We start from the raw sequence: 25,686 nt of genomic DNA on the forward strand, positions 1-25,686 counted from the left end.
GTGGTTGCCCTTACGGCTCCTCTGACAACCTTTATTTTCTCCAGCTTTGTGTCACTCCAATATTAACCCCTAACCCTTCATAGAGAAAGAGTGCAGGCGGTAGAAAAGGAGGGAAATATGGCGTGTATTCTATCGCTGCAGTATCTAACGTCTGAGCTTATGCTAATAGTGGTATTGATAAATGTGCTGTCTGTGTACCCTGATTCCAGATAAGCTGAAGCACTGCAGTTTTTTCTGCTGGTGAATTTCCATTTGGTGTTGACCATGGATCATCGGTCTTGAAGCACAAGTTATTTGTGTAAACAAAGAGTAGTGGCATGAGGGAGGTTTCCCACTGTGCCATAAAGCCCATTATCCATTAAAGTTGCAAATACTGAATTAATTAGTCATGTTGCCTATTGTAGCCAGAGTGCTACCACAGTAGTTAAGAAAAAAGTGTTCAATTTAGAGAGAGGAGGAGGAGAGGCAAGGAGGTGGGACTAAAATATATTGTGAAAAGTGATCAGATGGAAATGGAAAAAAGCTTTTAGTGCCAGCTACCAAGGGGGTTGAGAGAGTAGAAAGAGGAGACTGATAAAAAGGTGACAGGAAAATGGGCCCTCATTGGTTTTGGACAGTTCCTATTATTAAGGCTCAGCTCGTAGGTAGAAACACTTTGAGAACATGTGAAAAATGGATCATAAGAAATGCTTTCTTCGCCGTCTGCATTACGTTAAGTGAATTGTAGCACAAAGCAGAAACAGGTATTATATCACATGATTTGTGGTATTTTTCTGATGTAGCGACAAAGTGGGTCTGAGACTTGTCTCACTGCAACAGGCTCATGCATTAAGTATGACCCTACCAGAGAGAGGAAGAGGGAGGGAGTGAAGGAGAGACATAGCAAAGACACCAGGTATAGATGGACAGCATCAGTCTAGGACCAAACCAAATGTATGGAGTGGGGTGCAAATAAATTATGAATTTGGGTGAATTTAGGGCAAATTGTGCCGGCAGGAAGGAGATTTCTATGAATAATTCACTCTGTAGGGGGCCTGATCATCTACCCCCCATCAAGCATTACCTTGTTCCTCAGACCCCCCCCCGCCCTACACACTTTTATTATCCATTGACCCTTATAATGTCTCACTACCCTGTTCCTGTAATTCCCAACCCTATCACTCGATTTGTCTTAGCGAGTACTCTCTTTGTTTATGTCTAAATCACGCCATCTTTTTCCTATCCCTCCGTCTATCTCTTCTCAGTCTGATGTTTCTCCAGACAGACAAACCCTGGGGGGAGAGTGGGGGGTAAAGGGGGGCATGTATTCATTTATTTTTCTCCCTCCTTCCGTCCCGCATCCTCTCCCCCTACACATCTTCGCAGCTGGAGGTAATTAATATTTAAAAGCAAGGCATGACAGGACACAAGACCTGCACACATGTTTGAACACTAACACCCTGTAGACTCCGGAAGAGCTGCACACATTTGATCAAAGAACGGAGAAGATCTCAGAATTGATATTTACATGACTCACTCTGTTGAGAGAAAATAAACCAGAATAGACTCGTCAACACAGCAGCTTCTCACATGGATACGTGAGAATATGAAACAAACAGTGAAAGTGTCTCATGTGAAACCTGTGATTGGCACGATGGATCAGAAAATGTGTGAAATATGACTTGACTCTTGTTGTGGCTTGATCTCATGAGTATCAGAAAGGACCGGAATGTCCTTGGCAACGCCCAACATATCTACTTAATGCTAATTACTACAATTTGCAAAGAAAGGAAGGGTGCAATTTTCTTTCTAATGGATGACAAGTGGCTAGACACAACAATGGTACTCCAACTATGAAATGCTGCTTATGACAGCAACATTAATGGCACAATGCAAAGTGTTTGGCTTATTGGACTTTCTGTAAGCAAAATGCCTCAAAGCAGGAATTTATGAATAATTGAATGAGTTGCAAAATTGATTTGGTCGATTTGGCTAGTTTGATACATGGCCTGTTGGAGGCTAATTTTCTGAAGGCAGGCATTCTTGTGCGAAAAATGGACTGCCACGCCCTCAAATCTCAACACAGCGATGCTCACTCTATAATCTTCCTGTGATTGAACGACTTCTGATGGCACCCGTTGACATGCCAGCGGTGCTAATAGATTGTAAAAGCACTCAGAAACACGGTGGCAGGTCATCTAAGCCCAGTTGCAAGCAGCCATCTCAGGCCTGACCTTTGACCCTGTCCAATGAAGCAGGTAACAGGGTTGGGATTGGATCGCTGACAGCTGCAGCAGACACCCTGAGGAAGTGAAATCGGGCATCTGCTTTGATGTCAGTGCCTCTCACCCCTGTGATAATGGAGAGACCACAGGGCTCCATGCTGTGCACACTGCTTAGAAGTGTGTATGTGTGTGCATTTGTGTGTTAGTGTGTCTCATGCAGGCCACATCAGTTTGTGTCATCAACATGTTTGGGATGTGTGGTTTAGCCTCATTTACATGGCAAACTTCCATGCCACCTCTGTCTCTGTTTGTCTGTCTTAGCCTCTCTCTCACTCACACACCCCTCCCAACCTATTATAGTGTTCCCCTTTACTGCTCCTATTCAACATGACTGAAATATTCTTTGGCAAGGTCTGCCTCCTGACTGGAACCCACTGGACCATGCCCTTTTATCTGTCTGATCTCTTCTGTCAGACCACTGAAGGTGTGTGTCTGTCCACGTTCCTCTCTGTCTGTCTATCCATGCATTACAGCCTTCTTTGTGTCTGTTGCTCCCCACAAATGTGTGTGCCGGCTTGTGCACACATAGCACACTCCCTTAGTGAATTGTGATTGGCGACATGACAAGCTATGGCGTGCCACGTCGTTAATCAGCGTCCTGCTTCATTCCACTTGGAGGGGGTACTGAAAGGCAAGCTCCCACCTTAGATCATATTAACACCAGTGCTAATACCCTGATTAGCCCTGCTTCATTGAGAGGCCAGTTTAAGTTCGGATCACAGTAATTGGTGCCCTGTCTCCAGAGAACAACAACTAATATGGCCTTGAGGAAGCAGAGCCACAAGAAAGTGAACAAACGATTGCACACTCTGATTGGAGGAGCTTGCACATGTATGTGTGCAAGAGGATGGATAGGATTAGTGTCACAGCTGTCACCCTTTGTCATCCCTCCTCCCCTTCCTCCCCTTCCCCTCCTTCCACATCTCTCCTCTCCTCCCACCACCTCTCCCTCCTTCCTCCACTCTGCCTCTCTGCTTCCTTACCTACACCATTCCCTCCTCCTCTGCTCTGCTTCTCAAACCCACTTTTGTACTTTTTATCTTCCCGTTAAATCCTCCACCCACTTCACCCCTCCTTTTTCACCCCCTATGTGCTTGTTGTGCTGTTCTCTTGACAAGGCAAGCAAGTGAGTGTAATGGCTCATTTAATCCTAATGCTGTTAGTTTAAACTCCTTTATTAAGGGCTTAGCTCTTGTTTGGTCTTTAATTTCATCTAATTTGGCTGTGTTGATGTAGACAAATACCATATTTCTGTGTCTCTTTTAAAGACATTCTTCAATACATTCTTAACTGAATGACATGGAAATACCCTCAGTAATTAACTGTCTGGCCATTACCCAAGAGGAAAAAAGAAAATGAATGATAATCACCCCCCTCCATCCTCTTCTTGCCCTCCTGTCCACTCCATCATCTCCATTTTCTCTCTTCTCTGACCTTCCCCTACTCTCCAAGGTTACTCATCACCCCACTGTGGCATTGCCAACAACCAGCAGTGTGCAGAGCCAAAACTCTTCCAATCAGGCTGCTAAATAAGCATCCTCTTTCTATTATCGCCATTTTCTTTTGTCTCACATGTATGTCTTAATCATGGTGTGTTATAACAGTTCTTTGTGTGCAATAGTATGCAGTGTAAACAATCAGCAGGCTGCACCACGTGGTGTCGTGGGGGAGAACAGCCCGCATGTTGTGGCGAGGACCAGCTCCAAGGGTACAGATGGAGAACGGATAGACTCCTAGGGGTGGCTTGCCTCACTCACCATGACTGATAGCATCTTTATCACACGCTTATCACAGCACTATCACCCAAACTATACAGCCCATGCAATGCAGCCTCAACAAGTCAACCTAATTGTCCACTATTTGTATGTATGTCTCGCATATTATCTGATTTGACTCTTCATCAATCTGCATTTGTCTGTCCTCAGCCCATCTGGGTGCTGGGAGGCTCTGCTCAGCTTCATCTGCCCTGCTGACTGGCCCCTCCATATGGGCCATTGGTCATCTAATTAACCAAATTAAATAGGTTTTGAGGAACAGGTTCAGTGATAGGCATTGTTGGTGGTTTTTGTTAGGATGCGTGCCCTTAACTTCTGATTGGTGTGTTAACTCCATGTCATGGTCTGTCTATAGGTCTGACCACATGGTGCAGGGTAATTTTTCTCCCATTCTGACACATGGCCTCGCTCTGCCCCTCCCTCTCTCTGCCCCCCCCCCCCCCCTTTCATCTTTCAGAGAGGAGACCAGCAGGAGGGCGTGGACCTGACTTAAGAAGAGAGCGAAAGGAGAGAGAGAGAGAAAAAAAAGAGAAAAGACAGCCGAGGCCTCTCGGAGGACAAACATAGCCTCGCACTCTCTCAGTGTGTGAGGTTGCCCTCTGTGTGCATTTTACTGTACGAGTGTGTGAGCAGGTGGGACTTTGATGGGACAGTGAGCAATGCCTCACACGCAGCGACAGCAGGTTGGCAGTAGGGGGCAGTGCTCCTCCCGCCTTCTCATCCTCCTCCTCCTTTCCCTTGCTGCCCAGCTCAGCCATGCAGCCATACACATACCCTCCAACTGTGAGTATAGATTCATATCGTACCATTCATAACAATGGAAGCTTAATTTTTCCACGAGGTTCAAAGATCTATTTGTTGTGTTAATTACATTGTTGATTCATCAAAGCACGCTAATAATGATCTTTCATCATGATTAATTAGTGCAAATGAGCAGAATGAACATGTTTCTCTTTCAGTAACCTCAATATTCAGGGTAGGATTGTACTATTATGCTCAAAAGGCTGCACTATCTGAGGTTCCTTCACTTAGCACTCATCTGTGCCTGTGCTGCTTCTAATTACTGTGTAATTGATCTCCTCATACTGAATTGATTAGTCCTACTATTGATCTGGTTTCCTTGGAGCAAACCAGAATCAGATTGGTGAATAATTTCATCAACAACAGAGTAATACCAAAAACCCACCTAGGTTTTTTCGTCACTTGCTCTCATTTCTTCCTCCTCCTCAAAGCAATATGTGGGCCTGCAGGGAAATTGATCTTCATCTCCTCTGCTGCTGCAAGCCTATCCACAGACCTCCAATTGAACCACAGAGAATATTGTTTCCACTTTGGCGTTAGTTGTTCACTCTTTATCCAAGACGGCTTGCAATTATTCAGTCTTTCACCACCCACATGGAATTCAAAAGTGTGTGTGCAAACACTCACACACATCCTGTGAATGTTGATGAAATGCAGTAAATATGCCGATCCAATTCCCAAAGGCACTGGATGACATGGAGGTGAGAGGGCCAAGCAGGATGAAGAGAGGATGATGAGGAGGAGGAAGGAGGAGCAGGTCAAAGATGTAAAAGGTCAAAGTGTCCTCTGCCTTTCAATTAGAGGCAGTGATCGGGATCAATAAAGGAGATGCGTTAGAATCTGTGTCAAGGAGGCTGGGGTTAAAAGCTACGCCCCATTACAGGCGACATTACAGTGCTTCATCGTCCATGTATCATAATTGTTGTTCCGTTTTCAGGAAATCTATCTATCTATCTATCTATCTATCTATCTATCTATCTATCTATCTATCTATCTATCTATCTATCTATCTATCTATCTATCTATCTAATGGTGCTTTCAGTGTGTCTATCTGTACTTTTAACAATCTCTTTCTCCTTCTTGTTTACTGCTATCACTGTGGACTAACAGACCGCCAAAGTGATTGTAAGTGCTTTTAATTCTAATACAGGTGCCGGCAGGGCTCATTGTAAACATTGTCATTATGCCAGAGAGGTTATTTTCCATCCTGTGGATTTGCAGTGTTATGCCTGCGTCTGTGTCTGTGTTTACTGCATGCATCTTTTTCAGTGTGTGTGTTATAGTCTGTGCCGCCAGGAGACATGCTTGAGTGTTTCCGTGTGAGGATGTGTGTGTTTCTCTGTACTTTTTTTTCCTGTATGTAATAGTGTGTTTAGCCTCAGTGACTCCCAATAGGTGAGATCCCTGTAGGGGCAGGGAGGAGGAAGTGTGAGGAGCCCGTGTCTGTAAGGAGGCAGCAGGGCTGTCAGATCAAAGACACAGGGAAATAAAGAGGAGTTAAAGCACTAAGCACTGACTCCTCTCCTCCTTCTCCTCCTCCTCCTCCTCCCCCTCCTCCTCTGCCAATAATGGAGTAGCGCCCGCAGCTCAAACTTAAATTTGATCAGCTGAGGAAATGGGCTTATTTCTTATATCAGTGGGAATTCTTTCATTACATTCCCACACTCTCCCTATCTTTCTCTCTATGAATCTTTGTGAACCTACCCCTTGTTTGTTTTTTATTCCGCTGTCTCTGTCTCCCTTTGCTCTGTTTTTCTGTTCTCTCTGCATGTGCTCTCTCTTTACAGCACTTCCATCTGTCTCCCTTGTCCGCTCAGCCCTCATCTCTATCGCCTTCTTCTCATCTACCACAGCCCCCTCCCCATCCTCCCCTCCATCCTCTGTGTCTTCCTTTACCCATTTACCTACATACGGTATATTTATCTCAGGCTTGGGCTCTGTCTCTTTCCCTTAAAGCCAAATTAAAGACTCTAACAACAAGTATCAAGCTGTGACCCCTATTCCACTATAAGCAGCCTATGCATATAGTTCCTGTAGCTATGTGGGGGAAAAAAGGTTTAACTTCTTGTCTATAAGTTGTAAGGAGCAGAACATAAAAGCACGACATGAAGCGTGCAGAAGAATCAAACATGCTGGTTCAGTACAGTATTCATGCCTCATCCCAGTCTGCTATCGAGGCATTGCTTTACGGCTGTTATGGAGACAGAGAAAGCGAAACCTCTTCTGATGGTCATTACTTTCTTCCTCTAAAATCCCTGCTTTATTTCCCCAAGGCTCACAGACCCTATCCCTCCCTCTCCCTGTCTCTCAGGCCATGTATCTCTTTTACATGTTCCTCTTACATTATGCTGTATCCATTTCCTCTCATCCCAACCCATTTTCTTTGCCTGTTCTCTTGCTCTCACTCTTTTCCACAGCCTACATTTCATTTCTTTCTCTGGGGAGTCTTTTCGAGTGACTGAGAAATGCTTATTGGCAGTATTTAAACTGTGAAAATTAGTGGTATCTCTGGTTATTCTGTGCTGTCTGGCAAACCATTAACAGCCATAGGGATGTGAGTGTTAAGTCAGGGTAATATGTGTCATAGCAGGAGTTATTAAAGCAGCGTGCAGAAGGAAAGCAGGTCATGTAAACGCAGCAGACTAAAGACTGCAGTACTATTCTGAGAAAGTGCATGTCTTTGTACCTATCTAAACCATATAGGTATGCACATGCGTGACTTGTCACAGCACTAACTTTTTTTGGTCCTTGCAGTCAAGATGCCTCCAATGATCACCACACAGCCAGGGTCTGTCATCGTCTTTAGTGTTGAAGACCTTGGCATGAATTGCGAAGCCTCTGGCAACCCTGCACCGGTGTAAGTCAGCACATACACACACACACACACACACACACACACACAAACCACAGCTTGTCTATGTCTGATGATCCTATATTAGTCACGAAGGAACCTCGTCACAATCTTTTTAGACAACTGAGCACAGTGACCTTCCCTCTCCTTGTTCAGCTGACATCTACATATTAGTATTACATGAGAGCACAGATTCTCCCAGTCAGACTTTACATATCAACAAGGGATAAATGTCATTAAGCCTAGAGCAATCTTTTCAGAATGTCTGCTCTGAAGTGGAAAACTGCTACGATTGCCAAGTAAAAGATGAATATCGCAATTACACAGCACAAGCTTATGAGTCCCTCTGGGGCACCTTGTGTCAATTTTGCAGCAATTCATTTGTGTCCTCAAATTCAGTGACATGTAAGGACATCATCTCATTTGTGTTGTGACTGCTTTCAAAGGCATAGAAATGCTTTTTGTGACTTTGATATTTGAATGAACAATCTGCCATTAGTGTTTCTGATTATGTTATTCTTTACTCAAGTTTCCATTGGACAAAGGATGGAAAGGCGTTTGACCCAGGCAGTGACCCAGAGCTGAAGGTTTCTAAAGACTCGGGCTCATTTGTATTCTACACACGCAGTAATACTATGGACAACCTGAGGCAGTACCAAGGCAAATACGTATGCTACGCATCCAACGTGCTGGGAACAGCAGTCTCTAATGAGGCCAGATTCACCATGGATGGTAAGAAGACACTCATGACTGATCACTACTAAAACAACCACTGATGAATTACTGAAATACAAAGTGACCAAATTTTGAAGACTGTTAATAACTAGATTTTTTTATGATTTAGTCTGGCTCAGTGAGTATGACTTTAACCCTATGAGAGAAATCACACCCCTTCAAATAGTATCAAACAAATCAAACATCCTCTGATATGTTTTCAAACACCTTTATTGCATCACATTAGAGGCGTTCCATGCCTTTTATAGATGTCAGTTTCAGTATTAGCGCTCCTGTAAATGCCCTCAAGGTCCTGATTTGAAAGCGAGCTCAGTTGTTGTTTTTTATCAGCAATAACAGAACGATTTACAAAGCTGTGAGCGGAGCCAGTGTATAAACCTTTTCCTTGCCCTGCTTTATAGAGAGCTCATTTGCTTGCAGATGGAGACTCACAGTGAGAGCTCAGGGTACCACCACCCAGAACATAATTACATACAATAACATGATAATCAGCATATACTCATGAACACACATGCTCGCAAAAGCACACACACTCACACAGGCCCCTGGGCAAGTGTGAAAAGCTTATCCATCCACCTGTGTGACTGGATCTCTCCTGGGCGACCTCCTTCCTTCACAGTTTCCCTGACAACGGTTTCCCCAGAAACGCTCTTGAGTTGATGTCATGTGAAGCACTCTTCAGTAGCTCCTGTGGGGTTATCAACAATGGGCGGGATGGAGGGGGGGGGCATGTATGAATCATAAATCATGTAATTCTACTTCTACAAGAAGAAAAAAGACAATTTGGCGCCTTCTTCAGTTCCTCAAATGATGAATTTATAAATCATGCTCCTTATCTGCCTTGTTGTTGTACAGGTGGTTGTGTACATTTACATTACGTTCATCGCATGTGTTACTACTCAGACTTATGAGTGTGTATTTGTTCTCGCTTGCCTCCCTTTAGAGCCCCCAACTCAGCAGAAAGAAGAAAAGATTAAGGTGAACTCTGAAGAGGGAAGCAGTATTGTTCTGAAGTGTAACCCCCCACAGAGCTCTCTGGAGCCTATCATTCACTGGATGGACTGGAGTGAGTACATTATCCTTCCATCTCTTCCTCCATAACAACCTTTTCTGCCTCTTCAAGCAAATCTCTCATTTAGACTATCTTTCCATCATTTTGTGTCCAGGATATTCTTTCATATATTTATCTATCTCTAGATTTTTCTTTAAAAGTCTTCATCACCTTTTCTAGGCTAAGCAGAGTCTATTCTTACCCCTAATCTTCAGCTGTTCTTTATCATCTTTTTTTATTTCTCTCATCCTATTGTGTCTCCTCTATTTTCTCTCACTATTTAATTCTGTTGTTAAGCTCCTCTGTCTCTTTTGTTCTGTTTCTCATCTCCTCTCTCCCTTTCTCTACAGGGCTACATCATATCAAGCTAAGTGAGCGGGTGGTGGTGGGGAAAGATGGAAACCTATACTTTGCTCATTTGACAACAGAGGACAGCAGAGATGACTATATCTGCAACGTTCAGTACCTTTTAACCCGCACCATTCTGGCAAAGGAACCCACCATTCTGACTGTCAACCCCTGTGAGTTATACTCTCTGACTCTAACTCTGATTGACTTAGACTGTACTGATATTACTGATACTGACATGCATCTTAAGCCTTTATTCAAAATTTAAAGTGTGAGTCTTAAGAATGAGCAGGTTGCAGGAGTTCCTCATTAAACCATCAGTAGCCATTAATAACATTATTTTTGTAATATACATAATAACTGCTCCTCATAGGAAACACATTGAATTATATGTGAAAGAGCACACAAGAGGGCCAAAGTTCACTTTACGTGTTCTTAAATAATATCAAAGGGTAGGTTCAATAACCTTACAAACATCTTTTCTCGCTTACCTCCAGTGGTATCAACACATGCAAATAGTTTTGGGTTTTGATATGACTGCCACTGGGATTTCTGCCTCTACCTCAGTTAAAAGAAGGCAAGTGGGATTTCAACTGTAGTGCTCATAGCATTGGCAAATTCAATTTTTTAAAATCAGCAACATATCTTTCCAAAAACAACTGCCACCATATTTTTTATAGAGACTTCCATTGAAAAGACTACATGTTTGGTCGTTTGGGTGAACTGAGCCTTTAAAAACAAGTTTACACTGTATACTGGTTAGTTGGTTTAAGATGCACACCATATAAGTGTGACATTCTCTGTTTGATTTTGGCAGGTTACCTTTTCCACATATCATTATCTCCTCACAGTGTTTTTTCTCTCTCTTTATACTCTCATATGATCAAATAAAATCCAAAACAAAACACCTAAACTCAATACACATTTTTGTTATGCAAGTATATTTATTTTGACATATAGCCTGTACAGATGGATGGTAACCGCATCATGAATAATCAAACCTAAACTACAGACGCAGATGATGTTGAGGATGATGATGTGATATTAATTTCCCCCAGCTCAGCAGTATAAAACGTACAGATACAATATGGCTTTTAATAGCACACAAAATACCAAGTGATAAAAAAAGCAATGCAAATATCAGTCTCTTTAATTGTTCTCTTTATTTGAGAGAAATCAGTTGAAATTGACACACACAGTATGGGATATAGTATTTGTTGAGAACCACTGAGGCCCCACCGTTAAACCAAAGTCAACTCACCCTATGTAGTGGTATGTTGTGCTGACCAAAGCAATGACCATATCCAGTAGACACTTCCAGAGCCAGCAGGGGTCCCATCACCTCCTCGGCCCAGTGGTAATGAGATGCAGCTCACACTGAGATGTGGCTGCCAGCATCTGTGTCCCAACTAGAGGTCAGAGAGATAAACACATGTTAACATTCAACCTCAGTGTGTGTGCAGAAAATCTGTACGACAATTTGTTGTTAGGAAGGTAAAAACTTTTCCACATGATGTGTGTGTTGGTGTGTGTGTCTGTGTGTGTGTGTCTGTGTGTGTGTGTGTGTGTGTGTGTGTGTGTGTGTGTGTGTGTGTGTGTCAGAGTCTCTAAAGTGGCTGCTGTGTCAGCAGCATAGCAATCTGAAAATGACCCATGCATATGTATGCATCTTTCATTCCTTCCCTGTGTTTCTACCTCTCTTTCTTCAGCCAACTCACTTCGGAACAGGAGGCCCCTCATGATGAGACCCGCTGGAATCCACAGCTCTTATGTTGCCCTTAGGGGCCAGACTTTGGAGCTTGAGTGCATTGTCCAAGGCCTGTGAGTGTTTGCGCATGTGTGTGCCTGCCTCCATCAATCAGAAAACTTGAGCCACTCCTTTTAATCAATCTTACCTGCCTCCCATCCATCTTTCCCCCCTCCCACTACCTACCTACACTCTTCATGTAATCTCCTTTGCTATTTCCTGCTAACTCTGCTTCTTGCCACCTTTTCCTCTTCATGTGCATCTCCTCTTCATGTGCATCTCCTCTTTTTACCCTGCATGTCTCTTTTTCTCTTTGCATGCACCGTTCATTTCACATGCACTTTCTCACACTTTCGATCATAATTCCTATTTTTCTGTTTCTCCCTTCCTCTGTTGCATTTGCCCATCCACCTTCTTCCCTCTTCTGCTAAACACCTTCCTCCCTTGTCTTCTCCTCTTCAGTCCAACCCCCAAAGTGTTGTGGCTCAGGAAAGACGGGGAGCTGCCTGAATCTCGGGCCACCAAAGATATGTTTGACCGCCGCCTGCGCTTGAGTAATATCTCTGAGAGTGACGGTGGCGAATATCAGTGTATAGCTGAAAACTCTCAAGGGAAGACCACACACACTTACACTGTGACTGTAGAAGGTACGTCACAAACATTCATGTATGCAAACAAAATTTCAAAGACACATTTTGTAGCAACCCATCTAGTCAGATGTACAGATGCAGGAGTTTTTCAACCAAATCTTAATTAATGAAAAAACAACAAGAGTATATTATATGTTATATATATATTTTATGTTGTAGTTTATAGATGTTGTTCTTGTGGATGTGTTTATACTATGCTAGTTATAGATTAAAGCTTTCATTTATGGACTAATTTATGCACTTATGAAAGGTTTTGTATTTTCTATACACACAGTGGAAGTGTTACAATTCATACTATGTATATGTATATGCTATGCTACATTTCATGTGGTATAAAGAAGAATTCAGCCAAAGTGATGATTTTACAGTTCAATGGTAGTTTTCCTTCAAGATGGTGCACTAGCAAGAGCCAGATTAAGAAAAAACAGCTCAAAAACAGTCAAAAGTGATATCCTGACATTAAGTCTGTAGTATGGATTAAACTCCAAAAACACTGTGCCCTGCATTTCTTACAATGCAGCTCATTAGCAAAATTCATTAGATCCTCTGTGCTAGGTGTGCTCCATCAAGCTCCATGTCCTTTATTTGCATGCTTTGTGTTAAAAAAATTCTCTTTAAGCCCAAGCCAAGATACCTTGGTAATATCAATTGAATAACTTTTTCAAAGTTGACAAAGTGCCTCCAGACAAACAGAAGACATTCTGCAACTGTCACAAGCTGAGTAGTGTACCATGCGACAAGTAAATAGACTTTGAATTGTAAAATTGATGGAGTGCCTCTTGGTACCATGGTGATTGACTGTTTCATTTTTGAGATTTTGACTTGTAGAGTGTAACCCATCATCCCATCAGTTTTACTCAACACTGTCTTGTGTAAATGTTCAGTACAGTGTAACTTAAGAATGTAATGTTTTGCTTGCACTGTATGTGATCAATACATTCCTTCCCTTGTAGCGGCTCCCTACTGGACCAAAGAGCCATTCAGTCAGTTGTATGCCCCAGGTGAGGATGTCAGACTAGACTGCCAGGCAGACGGCATCCCCACTCCTACTATCAGCTGGACCATCAACGGGATGTCCCTCTCAGGTCTGTACACCTGCACATACATACCTAAACACCTTACCTTACTGTTTACTGTGCTGACTGTGTGTGTGTGCTTTTTTAATAGAAACCGATGAGGACCCCAGACGTACTGTGACGTCAATTGGATCCCTGATCCTAAATGATGTCAATTTTGAAGACACTGCAATCTATCAGTGCCACGCCTCCAACAAGCATGGAACCATCCTCACCAACACCAACGTATATGTCATTGGTGAGCCATACATATTACTTACTTAATAAAGTTCAGTCAGTCAACACATCTGGATAAGATTATTATTTAAAGTAGAATATGTACTGCATTAGTATCTCGGCACTGACTGCATCGTTCCCCACAAGGAAACACTGATCTCTCGTATTTGATATGTTCCAGCAAGTGATTAGAGAAGGAAGCTTCTACAGAGATGTAAATACAGTTATTATCACAGTTTTACAAAAAAGAAAAGTATAAGAATTTAAGCTCAAGTTGTTGTCCAGTGTCTACTTAATGGAGACATAAATATAAATTGAAATAATAGATAAATTGAGCTTTTTTAAACAAAGATTTTGTAGTAGATAACTTGAGACACCGTGTACATATTATAGATGCAGCATCTAAAATACTGTCCTCATGTGCAGTGCTGTCTGTTGATGCATTTGATTAACAAATATGGGTTTTTGGAGAAACGTCCATAGTTATGATCAAAGTTCTGTATCACTACCCAGCAGTGAGGGTACTTACATCTAATGGCTGTTCCATGTAATTTTCTGTTGAATGAAGAGTTAGATAGGGATGTCCATAGCCAGTATTACTCTTCACCTTACCCCTGGAACTATTAGTGCAGAAGATCAGAAACACTCAAGAGGTGGAACACATTGTTGTAAACAAGACATATCACAAACTGGCTTTTTATGCTGATGATTTATTATTATTATTTTTTTTACAATGTGCCACAGTCCTTACCAGCAGTGTTAAATATTCATGAGTTTAGCACTATTTCAGGTTACAACATCAGTTTGAACAGATCCTATGCCCTCTGAATTTCTCAATGGGTGATGTTGACTTTGATGAGAGATCACCGATAAATGTATCAGTTGTACAAAATTGTAACAAAAAACTACAACGGACAAAAAAAAAAGAAAGAAGAATTGCAACAATGTTAATAATAATTATTACTTATTACTTTGGCTTCAGGACTATTGATAAGGAGCCGTGTATTACTTAAAATATATATATTTTAACATCATCCATCTACCACCCCCAGTATGTTTTTGGAAGAAACTGCAAACACAAATTTATCTGGTGTGATAAACAACCCAATAATGAGTCATTTGCCAGTCCCAATTAGCAGCCAGGCTTTGAAATGTGTTATCTTTTATTTATGCTTAAGCCTTTGCTGAAATGTTTTGTGAAGGAGGTAGTTGTACTATGGCTTGAGTTGTAGAAACAAATAGTACTGCCATATACCATTAAGAATATTTTTTCTGATCTTTCCAAAAAAAATGTTTTTAAATAATTTTGGACCAATTATTGCACTTTTAGTTAATGCATTGAAACAAGTTGGTAGAATAGGTCAATAGGACATGAATGGCATTAGGACACAACCATCTTCAGAAACAGTAATTTACTTAGTGGTGGCATTTAATGTGAGATTGCTCAAGCGTATACCTGTTTTGGACAAAGCTTGCCTCCATCCTCTCTGCCATACTGGATAGTTCTGTAACCTCTCTTCCACAAATCATGTTATTGAATTCAACTTTAATTCTATCTGTACATAAGAAGAGAGTTTTGTTTGCAAGATTTATGACTGCAGAACAAATTGAAATCTTCCCACAAACTTTATTTCAATAGAAATTGTTAATTTGAGAAGTATTATCATTGGAAGCCTCTTGGACCTGGGGCCAAGGAGCTAACATAGAATCTAGTCTAGCACTGATGATGGCCAGAGCTCAAAGTACTCCTTTAATTTTTGGGTTTGTAAACAGATTTTGAGGGCAAAGGAGGGGAGGAAGGTTTCTTCAACATGCTATTTTACCGTCCGGCTGACTGGACTGTGGATTTCAAGATCCTGTATACTCTGCAACAGTAGACATATGCTTTGTACAGTACATTTAAATATGTGTGTACACAGAGTTTATACATTAAGGTTAGCACCTATACCTAAGTTTTTTGTTTTGTTTTTGTTTTGTTTTTCTCTTTGCAGCTTGCAGGTGTTGCTTCATTTATGTGTGTTTACATGTATGTTTAATTTCTCTTTGTGTTTTGTTTCAGAGCTGCCTCCCCAGATCCTCACTGAGGATGAGCTCACATACAAATTTACAGAAGGCCAGAAGGCTTTACTGGAGTGTGAGAGCTTTGGCTCTCCTAAACCTAAAGTCACATGGTGAGGCACTCGAGCAACCTACTCTATTCCACTATATTCTGTGGCAATGGGTTATATTGTATTGTTACTTTCTCACAGATTTTCATTTTAATAAATTTCACAGAGGTGATATTATCGCTCTTTATAGCTCTTTATACAAAATGCATAAATTAACAGCCAAATGTTGTTACATCTGGGCTGTTATTTTGAATATTGCTAGTGGGGCAGGTATCCAATCAGGCTTTGTTCTATTAAAAAAAACAGTCTGGTTGGGGAATTAGAAAAAAAGTGACAAATAAACTGGTAAATACATCAGCCATTGCAGGAGCTGAAATTTTTTTTACATGCTCGAAAGGTCTCTAATGTGTATTTTTTTGGATGCATGTGTGTCTTTTCCAGGGAGAGCGAAAGCACCATCGAGATTCTGGCAGATCCCAGAGTTAACCTGCTCACCAACGGGGGGCTTGAGATTGCTAATGTCACCTACAGTGATCAGGACACCTATACCTGCTCTGTGCAGCATACCAACTTGTCAATCAGTGCGATCCTGGAAGTGATCAGTGAGTGAGACACATACACACTGTGTTGCACACGCTGTTGTTATTTGCACCTCATGTTTCAGTATTGTACTGTTTGTCTCCTTGTTTTCTCCTCCAGACAGGACAGTGATCCTGTCACCACCACAGGCTCTGAAGGTGCAGACTGGAAATAGAGCAAACTTCACTTGTCTGGCCAGAGTTGACCCCAGTCTTGGCCTCCCACTCCTTCAGTGGAGAAAAAATGGTCAGAAGCTGTTTGAGTCCCACAGTGATGAAAAGTAAGGCCATATTTAAACACAAGATAACAATAAAGAAGATAATCTTAGAAATTACTGACAGGAATGATTATTTTATCAATTCCTTTTTCTTCACTGTTCACTGTATCCTGTATATAAATTACATTTATTACATTTCTTTTTACCATGTTTTTAGAATATTTATGTGTTTTATCCCTGTTACATGAACAGATAATATAGTAATAATAATGAATAATAATAATTTCATAACTAAAAGGAAGATCAATGAGGATAACACTGAAGTCTGTATTTCTTCAGATACACATTTGAAGGCCCAGCCTTGATTATAGCTAATGTGGAAACAGAAGATCAAGGCATCTACACCTGTCAGGTGATCACGAACCTGGACATGGCTGAAGCCAGCGGCACCCTCACTTTAATTGGTAAGATCACTGAACACATACTGTATGGTCAAACAACGGCAAGTGTCTGAGACTGAGTATACAGCAACAAATTAACAACCTTGTTTAAACTGTGTGCCTTTGTATGCATATGATAAGAGGTGTTTGTATTAATCATATCATTGTTGCCCACTTCAGATCGTCCAGACCCCCCTACCCTCCTCCAGATCACTGAACCTAAACATCGTGCTGTCACCCTCAGCTGGAGTCCTGGAGATGAACACAACAGCCCTGTGCTAGGTTGAGTATAGACAAGCATACATACACACATAATGGCAAAAATTCCTTTTTTTAATTTCTTTGATTTTTGTGTTGGAAGTGGAAATTGTGTTATTTCTCCAGATGTGATTTTGACTTTTTCAGTAGTGCCACCAAGTGTAGATATGGCACAGACACACACACAAATGCAAACATAAACCTTTTTTTCTTGTATACCTGTAACAGTCATCATTTTACCTGTAACACTGTCATCATTGCTTGGATCGGATTATTATTCGATCTGCAGCACCAGACTTGTGAAACTTGGATTATCTCTGTATGATGTTATCTGTTTTTATTTATCTATCTATTGCTCTATTAATACTACTTCAAGTCCTCCTGTCTCTGTCCATCACCCCTTGACACTCCTTTTTGTCTCTGCAGAGTATGTGATTGAGTTTGAGGACCAAGGTTCCAAGGAGAGGGGTTTGGAAGAACTGATGAAAGTACCCGGAGACAAGGAGCGTGTTATCCTCCCTCTGCAGCCCTACATGTCCTACCGTTTCTGGGTCATTGCCATTAATGCCGTGGGTAAAAGCGATCCCAGCAAGCCATCTGAAATCTACAACACAAAGGCTGAAGGTTAGCCTCATGGCTTGTCCTGTTTCTTTCTGTGTTTGTAACTACAAGTTTCCATTGTGACAGTAAACACTGAACTTTTTTCCAATCATAGCTCCTGACAATAACCCTGAAGATGTGAGGAGCGAATCCACAGACCCAGACAACCTACTCATCACTTGGAAGGTACACCTGTTAACTGAATGAATGCATAACATCAAACAGTTAAAAAAAAAGATTGTGTGCATATTGGCTACTCTTCCTTTCACTACAGGAAATGGACAAGCGTGAATTCAATGGACCTGACTTCAAGTACCGGGTGCTGTGGAGGCGAGTACTGGGGCATGGACCTAGCTGGCATACACACTACACAACAGCACCACCATTTATCGTCAGTGGCATTGGCAACTTTTCTGCCTTTGAGATCAAAGTGCAGGCTGTTAATGAGGAAGGGGATGGACCTGAACCAGACCCCACCATCGGCTACTCAGGAGAGGATGGTAAAATTCTACATTTTAAAACACTTTCCAAGCAGTTTTTCAGCAATGAGCTTTTCTTCACTGTCCTGTATGTCATTATCTCTCAGTACCATTGGAGGCTCCTATAGGTGTGGGTGTTGCAATACTGAACAGCACTGCCATCAGGGTGACTTGGGCAGCAATAGAGAGAGAGACAGTCAGAGGAAACCTGCTGGGATACAAGGTACTGGTCCTGTATTCCCTCTGTTGTTTGAGCTAACATATTCAGCCCTTGTCCTGATGAATACATATTTTGTGTTCACGACAGAGGTAGCCAGATTTTAAGTGGGCAAAGGCTTTAGAGTTCTCTTAAGTTTCTAGGTTGTTAAAATGAACTTACACTGCTTACCTTTCCTGTCCGTTAGGTCTATGATGTATCCTCCACTCAACATCCAAGACTTTTATTTTTTCTCTTTTTCAAACAGCTTTTGGAAAACACAGTGTACTGACTGAAGTTATAACACTGCTATCAGAAAGTGTCGCTTCAGATGTGACTACTCTCTCAAACCGACATGATATTAACTGAATTAGGATGTTTGAAATGTTTGAAAAATATTTCAGTCTTCAAATTCTTTTTCTGGCTCCAGATCCACTTGACAAGGACCAGCTCTAGGGGCCACCACCGAGGCCGAAGGGCCAGGGAGCCAGAGCCCTCTGTGGTGGTGGAGACTGGGGCCAACGAGGAAAGGAAGGTGATCGGTGATCTTAGACCATTCTCCCACTATGACCTGGCTGTCCGTGTATTTAACAGCAAGGGAGAAGGACCCCTCTCTGAGGCACTGTCCTTCAAGACTGATGAGGGAGGTAAGAAATGGAGGGGAAAAACAGGGGTAGATGGGGAGAGGTGGAAGAGAGAAGGACAACAAGCTCGAAATGGAGGGAGGTAATAGACAAAGTGGGAGTGGAGGTAATGAGTGTAATGACAGATGGGGAGAGACAAAGATGGAGCAAGCTGGGCGGTAGTGGATTAAAACAGAGACAATGACACTTATATCCAGAGCATGAGTTGATGGTGAGGGATGAAATTGATGCAGTGATTGATATTATTGAACAGTCAAGGTGTTGGGAAAAATAAATGACAGTGGATGATCAAAACAGTATGATAATGCCTGTGAAGCTAAGTGCATTTTAATCAGGCTTATTTGCATTGCTGCTAGTTCCTGGTCCTCCCTCATCTCTGACACTGGACAGCCCATCAGAGACAGAAATGACCCTCCACTGGACACCACCTAGTCAGCCCAATGGAATCCTCAAAGGATATCTACTGCAGTACCAACAGGGTGAGCAGCAGTTTCATGCTCATCCATCAAGCCTACCAACATCCAGCACATAAATTATTCTGTTTAATAGGTGCTTCTATGGTGCATCATCAGTAAAAACATCAGTAGTGTATATAACACCACACATTTCAACACAAAAAAATCAATAACACAGGAGAAATGTCAAAAGCGTGGCCTGCTAATGATGCTCATCAGTCATTCACATGTCACCCTTAATAATACGTTAAAGATCAAGCACTGATTGAATGTTTTTGTTTCTGTGCTGCGGTCAGTTGTGGAGAGTGATGATAGCCCCATGCAGGTGGAGACAATAGAAGACTCCACAGTCACCCACCACACCTTAAGGAACCTGGACCGACACAGCCACTACCGTTTCTATCTGAGGGGTCGCACTGGTGCTGGCGATGGAGAGCCCATCGTGAGGGAGGGTGCCACCACACTGGATGGAGGTACAAAGCCGATTCATCATGTTTTCCATTCATAGGACACGTACAGGACCAGATTGTGAATTTGATTCCTTTGTCTTATTGTCTTTCAGTGCCTCCTGTCAACATCAGCCTGTCTGTAGGAGAAACCTCAGTTAACCTTAGCTGGGTGGCAAAGAAGAGACACAGGAATGTTAGATTTCAGATCCACTCCATCAACAAAAATGGTATAATATCTACACTAATATGTGCTGTGCATATCTAAAATCTCTTTAAAAAGGATTGATCCCTCATAAGAATAATTGTATTCTCCTGACGCCTAAACAGAGAGGATTCATGTGAGGTTCATGTTATGTCTTTGCAGAAGGCAGTAAATCGAAGAAAACAGAAATGGTGAACTCCTCTCAGTCTTTTTACCAGCTTCAGGGCCTGACACCTGGCTCTCAATATCATCTACTCTTCACCTACAACAACACTGATTTCTGGGACAACGTCATCAAGACAGAAGGAACAGGTAATATGGGTGCTCTGGCTTCATTTGTCTTTATTTCTTTCATCTTCTCTGCTGCTCCTCTGGGCTTCCCACTTCTAAATATAAAGCCTGATCCTGTAGAGAATGTATTGCAGTTCCCTGCACCGCCTGTGAAGTGCTTTCAAAGACTTACATAAAAGGAGCGCTTGGTTAGTCATATGAAATGATCCATTACTTGTGTTAGTTTGGTGTATTGTGCAACATTGTTCAGTTCCCCACTGAACCCTACCCTGTCAGAATACATAATGCACTTCCTCTTTTGTTCTAATGTTATGATTTGTAATGTGGATCCAAAGACTTGAATTAAGATGAATGAAAATTATTTTTTGCCAGGGAAGTGGATTAAGAGGTGGTGATGAATGAGGGAGAGTAATAAGGTCTGGCAAAGGGGAACAGGTGGTGGTGGGTTAGAGAGCAGGCAAGCAAGCAGGTAGTCGAATTGTGAGAAATAGCAGTTACCCTTTTAGGCGAGAAAGTAGCCCTTTAGATCCACAATGTGATGCAAATTTGTTCAAATAACACCTGTTTAAAGTTTTGTTCCTGCAAATTCAGACCCACTCAAGTTAGCCGTAGCGAGTAACGCACTCCCGGTCATTTTCACAAAATAAAACACCCGTTGCCTTTTATTATTAAGAAAACCATAATGATAGAATTGGTGCTTTTATTTTGAAAACAGGCTGTAGCTAACTGGAAACCACCAAGGTGGTGATCTGTGACATTGGGTTTGGGTTTTTTTTCATACCGTCTATAGTTTTTTATCAGAAGTTACATTGCATCTTGGGTAATTAAAGTGTGAGTAGTCAGTTCTTGATGCATACTCTGCATTTCTGGCGAATCTAGCATATCATCTGGGAACTTCTGGCATACTCTAAATCGCATACTACACAGTTGAAACACACTACAGTACATACTTCAAATTACGTCAGAGTTAGTACGAGTAGTAGGAAAGTATGCGGTTTCGAACAGACCCACAGACACAGACAGGCAGGTAATGGAGACTAGATTCTTCTCCCCCTTTTATTTAATATCTCCTCCTTCTTTATCCTTTCCACTCCTCTTGTACTTTAATCACCATTGCAAAAATCTTCCTCTCTCTCCTTCCCATCATCCTCTCCTTTTTTCCTCCTGAAGGAGTGACAGAGGTGCAGCCAAGCTTTGCAACACAGGGTTGGTTCATTGGCGTTGTGAGCGCCATCGTGCTGCTGCTGCTGATACTGCTCATCCTCTGCTTCATCAAGAGGAGTAAAGGGGGGAAGTATTCAGGCAAGTGTGATCCACCATGATGGCTATTAAGCATTCATCAGTAGAGATGCCGAATGATAAGAATCTGCTTGGTTAGCTCATCTCCACAATGTTGCTTATGGGAATAATGCAATTTTAGACAAGTGGTTTCATGCCCTTTTTAAGAACACAATCTTCAAAGGCATTTTGGGTAACACTGGATAGTCTGGAGCCATAAAAGTGTCCGATAATGAAAATGACACTGCAGAGCAAAGAGAAGCCAAGCAATTACTGGAATGCAGCACAGTAAACAAGATTACTGGAAAGGAGACAGTAAAATAAAATTGCTCCATGTTTAAAATGCTCCCACAAACAGCTCCCTTAACTCTTTCTGATCCCTTTAGAGGTCGAACTCCAAATAACTGGCCAGTTTTTACTTCTCCCTTGCAGCCTTCATATCAAACATGTAGTGAAACAGACCTCTAAGCCTGCCCTTACTTCCTTACTGTGATAGTACTGTGAAATAATAATCACAAACCACAACATTAACTGCAACCTGTAGGCCACTTTCTAACTGGTCAGACAAAAGCACCAGGCTTTCATCCCTTTCCACAGGGAGGGAGAAACAAGGGAAAATAAGGGTAAACCTCTTCACTTCCTTTTAAAGTAGACTTAATCATCTGTGCTAAAAGCGAAGACTAATTGAATAATAAATCCAATCATACCCACTGGCATCGTACTTCTGAACAATTAATTATTTAAATTATTTGGAATTTTAATAGTTAGATTCATAGTGGTACTTAATTCCCTTAAACTCAGATGAGAAATTAAATAAAAAATACAAACTAGAGCACAGAAATAAACACATTATGTCTACAGATGGTCCAAATGCTTTTGCTCTACATATTGAAACATTTTTATAGGATAATGTTGTCACTTGCTTATCTCGCTGTCTGACAGAATATCAGTACCAGTGTCTCAAACAGTGGCTTAGAGAGGAACATGGTTGAGATCTTAGAGATAATGAAATCCAATAATCTCTCTCCTTCTCAGTGAAAGATAAAGAAGAGGGCCCGATGGACTCAGAAGCACGACCTATGAAGGATGAGACGTTTGGAGAGTACAGGTTTGTCATTTGAATGCACACAGTGTCTTTGTGACATTATGTTCCTATAGATTATTGAACCTCTTACTCCTAACACAGCCCTGATTCCCTCAGCACTGTTTTCTTTCCTTAACCCTTTGTGTTCCTTCCATTGTCTCCTTTTCTCCCTAATGCCTGCTCCTGCTATGCAGATCTCTAGAAAGGTATGCTTTGATGTGATTCCCGAAACCCAATTATTAATTATCCTGTGCCAATGCCTGATGTACCATTTCATATTTGGCATAATCATAGTGAAATGCAGTTGTATTCTCGGTTTGCACGCAGGCACATTTAAGGCTGCAGATTTAATTTTTTTTTTAACGTTTAGTGATATATTTCACCTCTTCTGTACACTTTCATTTTCTGTCATTGTAGTGACCTTGAAGTGAAGCTTTCAGAGAGCCAGGCATCCCTGGGTGAGGAGAGCAAGCTGTGTAGCAAGGACAACCTGGATTTCAACAGCAGCAGTGCCAGGACCAATGACCCCAACATGTATGCATCTCTGGTCAGCCAGTTCAGCCAGCCCAGCGAGGACCCAGAAACACTCCAGACCCTGCCAGATAACTCCCTGCTCAACTCCACCACCATCTCCCCAACCACCAACGGCCTGCCCAACGCAGTCACCATTCTCGATTAACCCCTATACATCCACCGGTGATCAACAGACCAAAACATGTCAACACATATGTGCCCATATGCTCCTGTTCCCCGTTGACTTGCTCATCTTTAGTTTTGACTAATACACAATCAATTTATTGACAATTCAGATGCTCCTGGCAGTCATCTGATCGACTGGACTATTTTGACCAAAGGAGTGTCCAAAGTAGTGGACAATGTGATACATGTGTGACTGACGCGACATACAGCAACTCTGACTTGGAGATGTCCTTAAACCCCCCTCATTCTCCTTTATCTGTGTAATTTACAACATATCTAAATGACTAACATTCATTTCTCTCCCTTTCTCCTCTTTCTTCTCTCTGCAAACAAACAAAAAAAATTAAGGCAGAATGTTGTATAGGTAGAAAGATCAAAGGGATTGTCCCATAGAGAAGCTGAGTAGTGCTTTGAAAGAGTTGGATGATGGTAAAGCCTTAGACAGCACATGCGGCTGTAAAAGGTCTTAGATATTTATCATATTTTATATTATTTCACACATGATATGTTTAACACCATGTGATGTCTCAGATTATAATAGCCAGTGACATTTTTTATGACTGATTATTACTGATCTTTTGTTACTTGACATTTTTATTTATATCATTATTTTTCATATTTATTTTCTACACTATTCATATAAATACTCAGTAATTCATGACCTCTCTTTATTGACATAATTCATAGATTGAGATGTCTTCATTGAATCTAAGTGAAGCCAAGTTTCTAACTATAAATAACATTGGATGCATTAAGGGGAACTTGCTGTGAAAATGCTGAGTAGCATCTGGTGTATATAGCTGCATCTACATCTATCTATTTAGCCATAATACAGTATTATAGATATGTACATGCTCCTTATAAGTTCCTGTGCCTGCTGGTCTGCATAGAGCACCAGATTGATGTCATTACTCTCTCGCCTTCCCACCAGAAGTGTAATGCCATTATTGGAAATGATATTGTACATTTTTGTGTTGAGACATATGTGTAGCTTTCTGTATCTGTCCTCGTCTCTTTCTACACTGTATTAAAAACATTGTTGTCCCAAATTAACAATCTTTTCATACCTGTCCATCTCATACTACTCTAATTTATAATAGTTTGAAGAGCAGTATTTATGTATATTTACAGATTAAAGAGGGGAGTCTCGTGGGCAAACACTCTCAAGTTTTATTTTCAGGCCCTCATCAAAGCAAGCTGACAAGAGAAATGATTGCTAGAGGATGTATGATGAAGGCAAACAGTTGGTATTTACATCAAACACATAGAATGTATTATTTTTAGGGCTGGGCAAACATTGTATTTAGATGCTACTGATTAAAACAAAGTCTGAGTTACAATGCAATGGAGAGATAAGAGTGGTTATGAGAAAACCTGGACAGTTTTTTTCCCCCACTGAATGTAAATACAACCCTTAAAGATTGTTTTGATGAACCCAACCATGTTTGATATGAAAATGTGAAAAATGTGCAGGTTTAAAACAACTTAACTTAATTTTAAAATGTTGCAAGTTGTCATTTTTCTTCTTTGTACTATTGCTATGAACTTTCTGTTTTTGACTAATTATTACAGTGCTATTTGGCTGTTTCAGCAAAAAGAAAAAAGAAAAAAATAGTTCATAGTTGAGGAAAAGAAATTAAAAAGGAAAAAAATCCTCATTGTTCTGTAGATGTTTGCAAATTTTCAAAATCGAAACTTGTACATTAGTGTCATTTAGTGATAGTTGCATTACAATGAAAGCTTAGATTGCGTTCATACCCGTAGCCATCCAAAAATGCATTGCAGTGAAGCGAATATCTGTGGAGTTTTTTTGTCTGATGCAGTCATGAGAGGCAGGATGCAGCAAGCCAGTTTGTGCATACCACAGGGAGTACCTATATGCAATGTTGCTATCTCAGTTCTCCCTATTCAAATAAAAGCTTGCCACTAGCCATGCATCACCTCACAATCTCAGAGGTAAAGTATATGGGATGTCCAAAAAGGCTAGTGGCATTCAAGGAGGTGTGTGTGAGCTCCTTGTCGGTTATACAGACACACTCAGGACAAACAAAACTTTAAAAAAAAATCTATTTTCATACGGGAGCGATGGATGACACAAAATATGCCAATATTCTATCTTGACTATCTGCTGCTAAACATTTGTGTTTGTCACTGTTTGGGCAAATGTTAGCTTTGAATGAGGAATGAGTGTAC

The 25,686-nt window shown here is 41.3% G+C and overlaps 1 protein-coding gene across 1 annotated transcript; it reads left to right on the forward strand.

Moving 5' to 3' along the window:
* The first annotated feature begins 4,698 nt into the window (after positions 1–4,698).
* l1cama (L1 cell adhesion molecule, paralog a) lies at positions 4,699–23,726 on the forward strand. Its single transcript, XM_053317380.1, has 27 exons — positions 4,699–4,822; positions 7,595–7,697; positions 8,221–8,423; positions 9,370–9,492; positions 9,828–9,998; positions 11,535–11,646; positions 12,035–12,219; positions 13,176–13,307; positions 13,390–13,536; positions 15,574–15,685; positions 16,064–16,224; positions 16,322–16,481; positions 16,758–16,882; positions 17,039–17,140; positions 17,543–17,740; positions 17,832–17,902; positions 17,991–18,216; positions 18,303–18,418; positions 18,822–19,038; positions 19,392–19,514; positions 19,787–19,963; positions 20,053–20,166; positions 20,307–20,453; positions 21,603–21,734; positions 22,746–22,818; positions 22,989–23,000; positions 23,212–23,726. The coding sequence occupies exons 1-27, from the start codon at positions 4,699–4,701 to the stop codon at positions 23,471–23,473; spliced, it is 3,828 nt and encodes a 1,275-aa protein (XP_053173355.1). The 3' UTR covers positions 23,474–23,726.
* The last annotated feature ends 1,960 nt before the right edge of the window (positions 23,727–25,686 follow it).

The sequence above is a fragment of the Scomber japonicus genome, chromosome 4, assembly GCF_027409825.1.
Source record: "Scomber japonicus isolate fScoJap1 chromosome 4, fScoJap1.pri, whole genome shotgun sequence".
Classification (NCBI taxonomy): domain Eukaryota; kingdom Metazoa; phylum Chordata; class Actinopteri; order Scombriformes; family Scombridae; genus Scomber; species Scomber japonicus.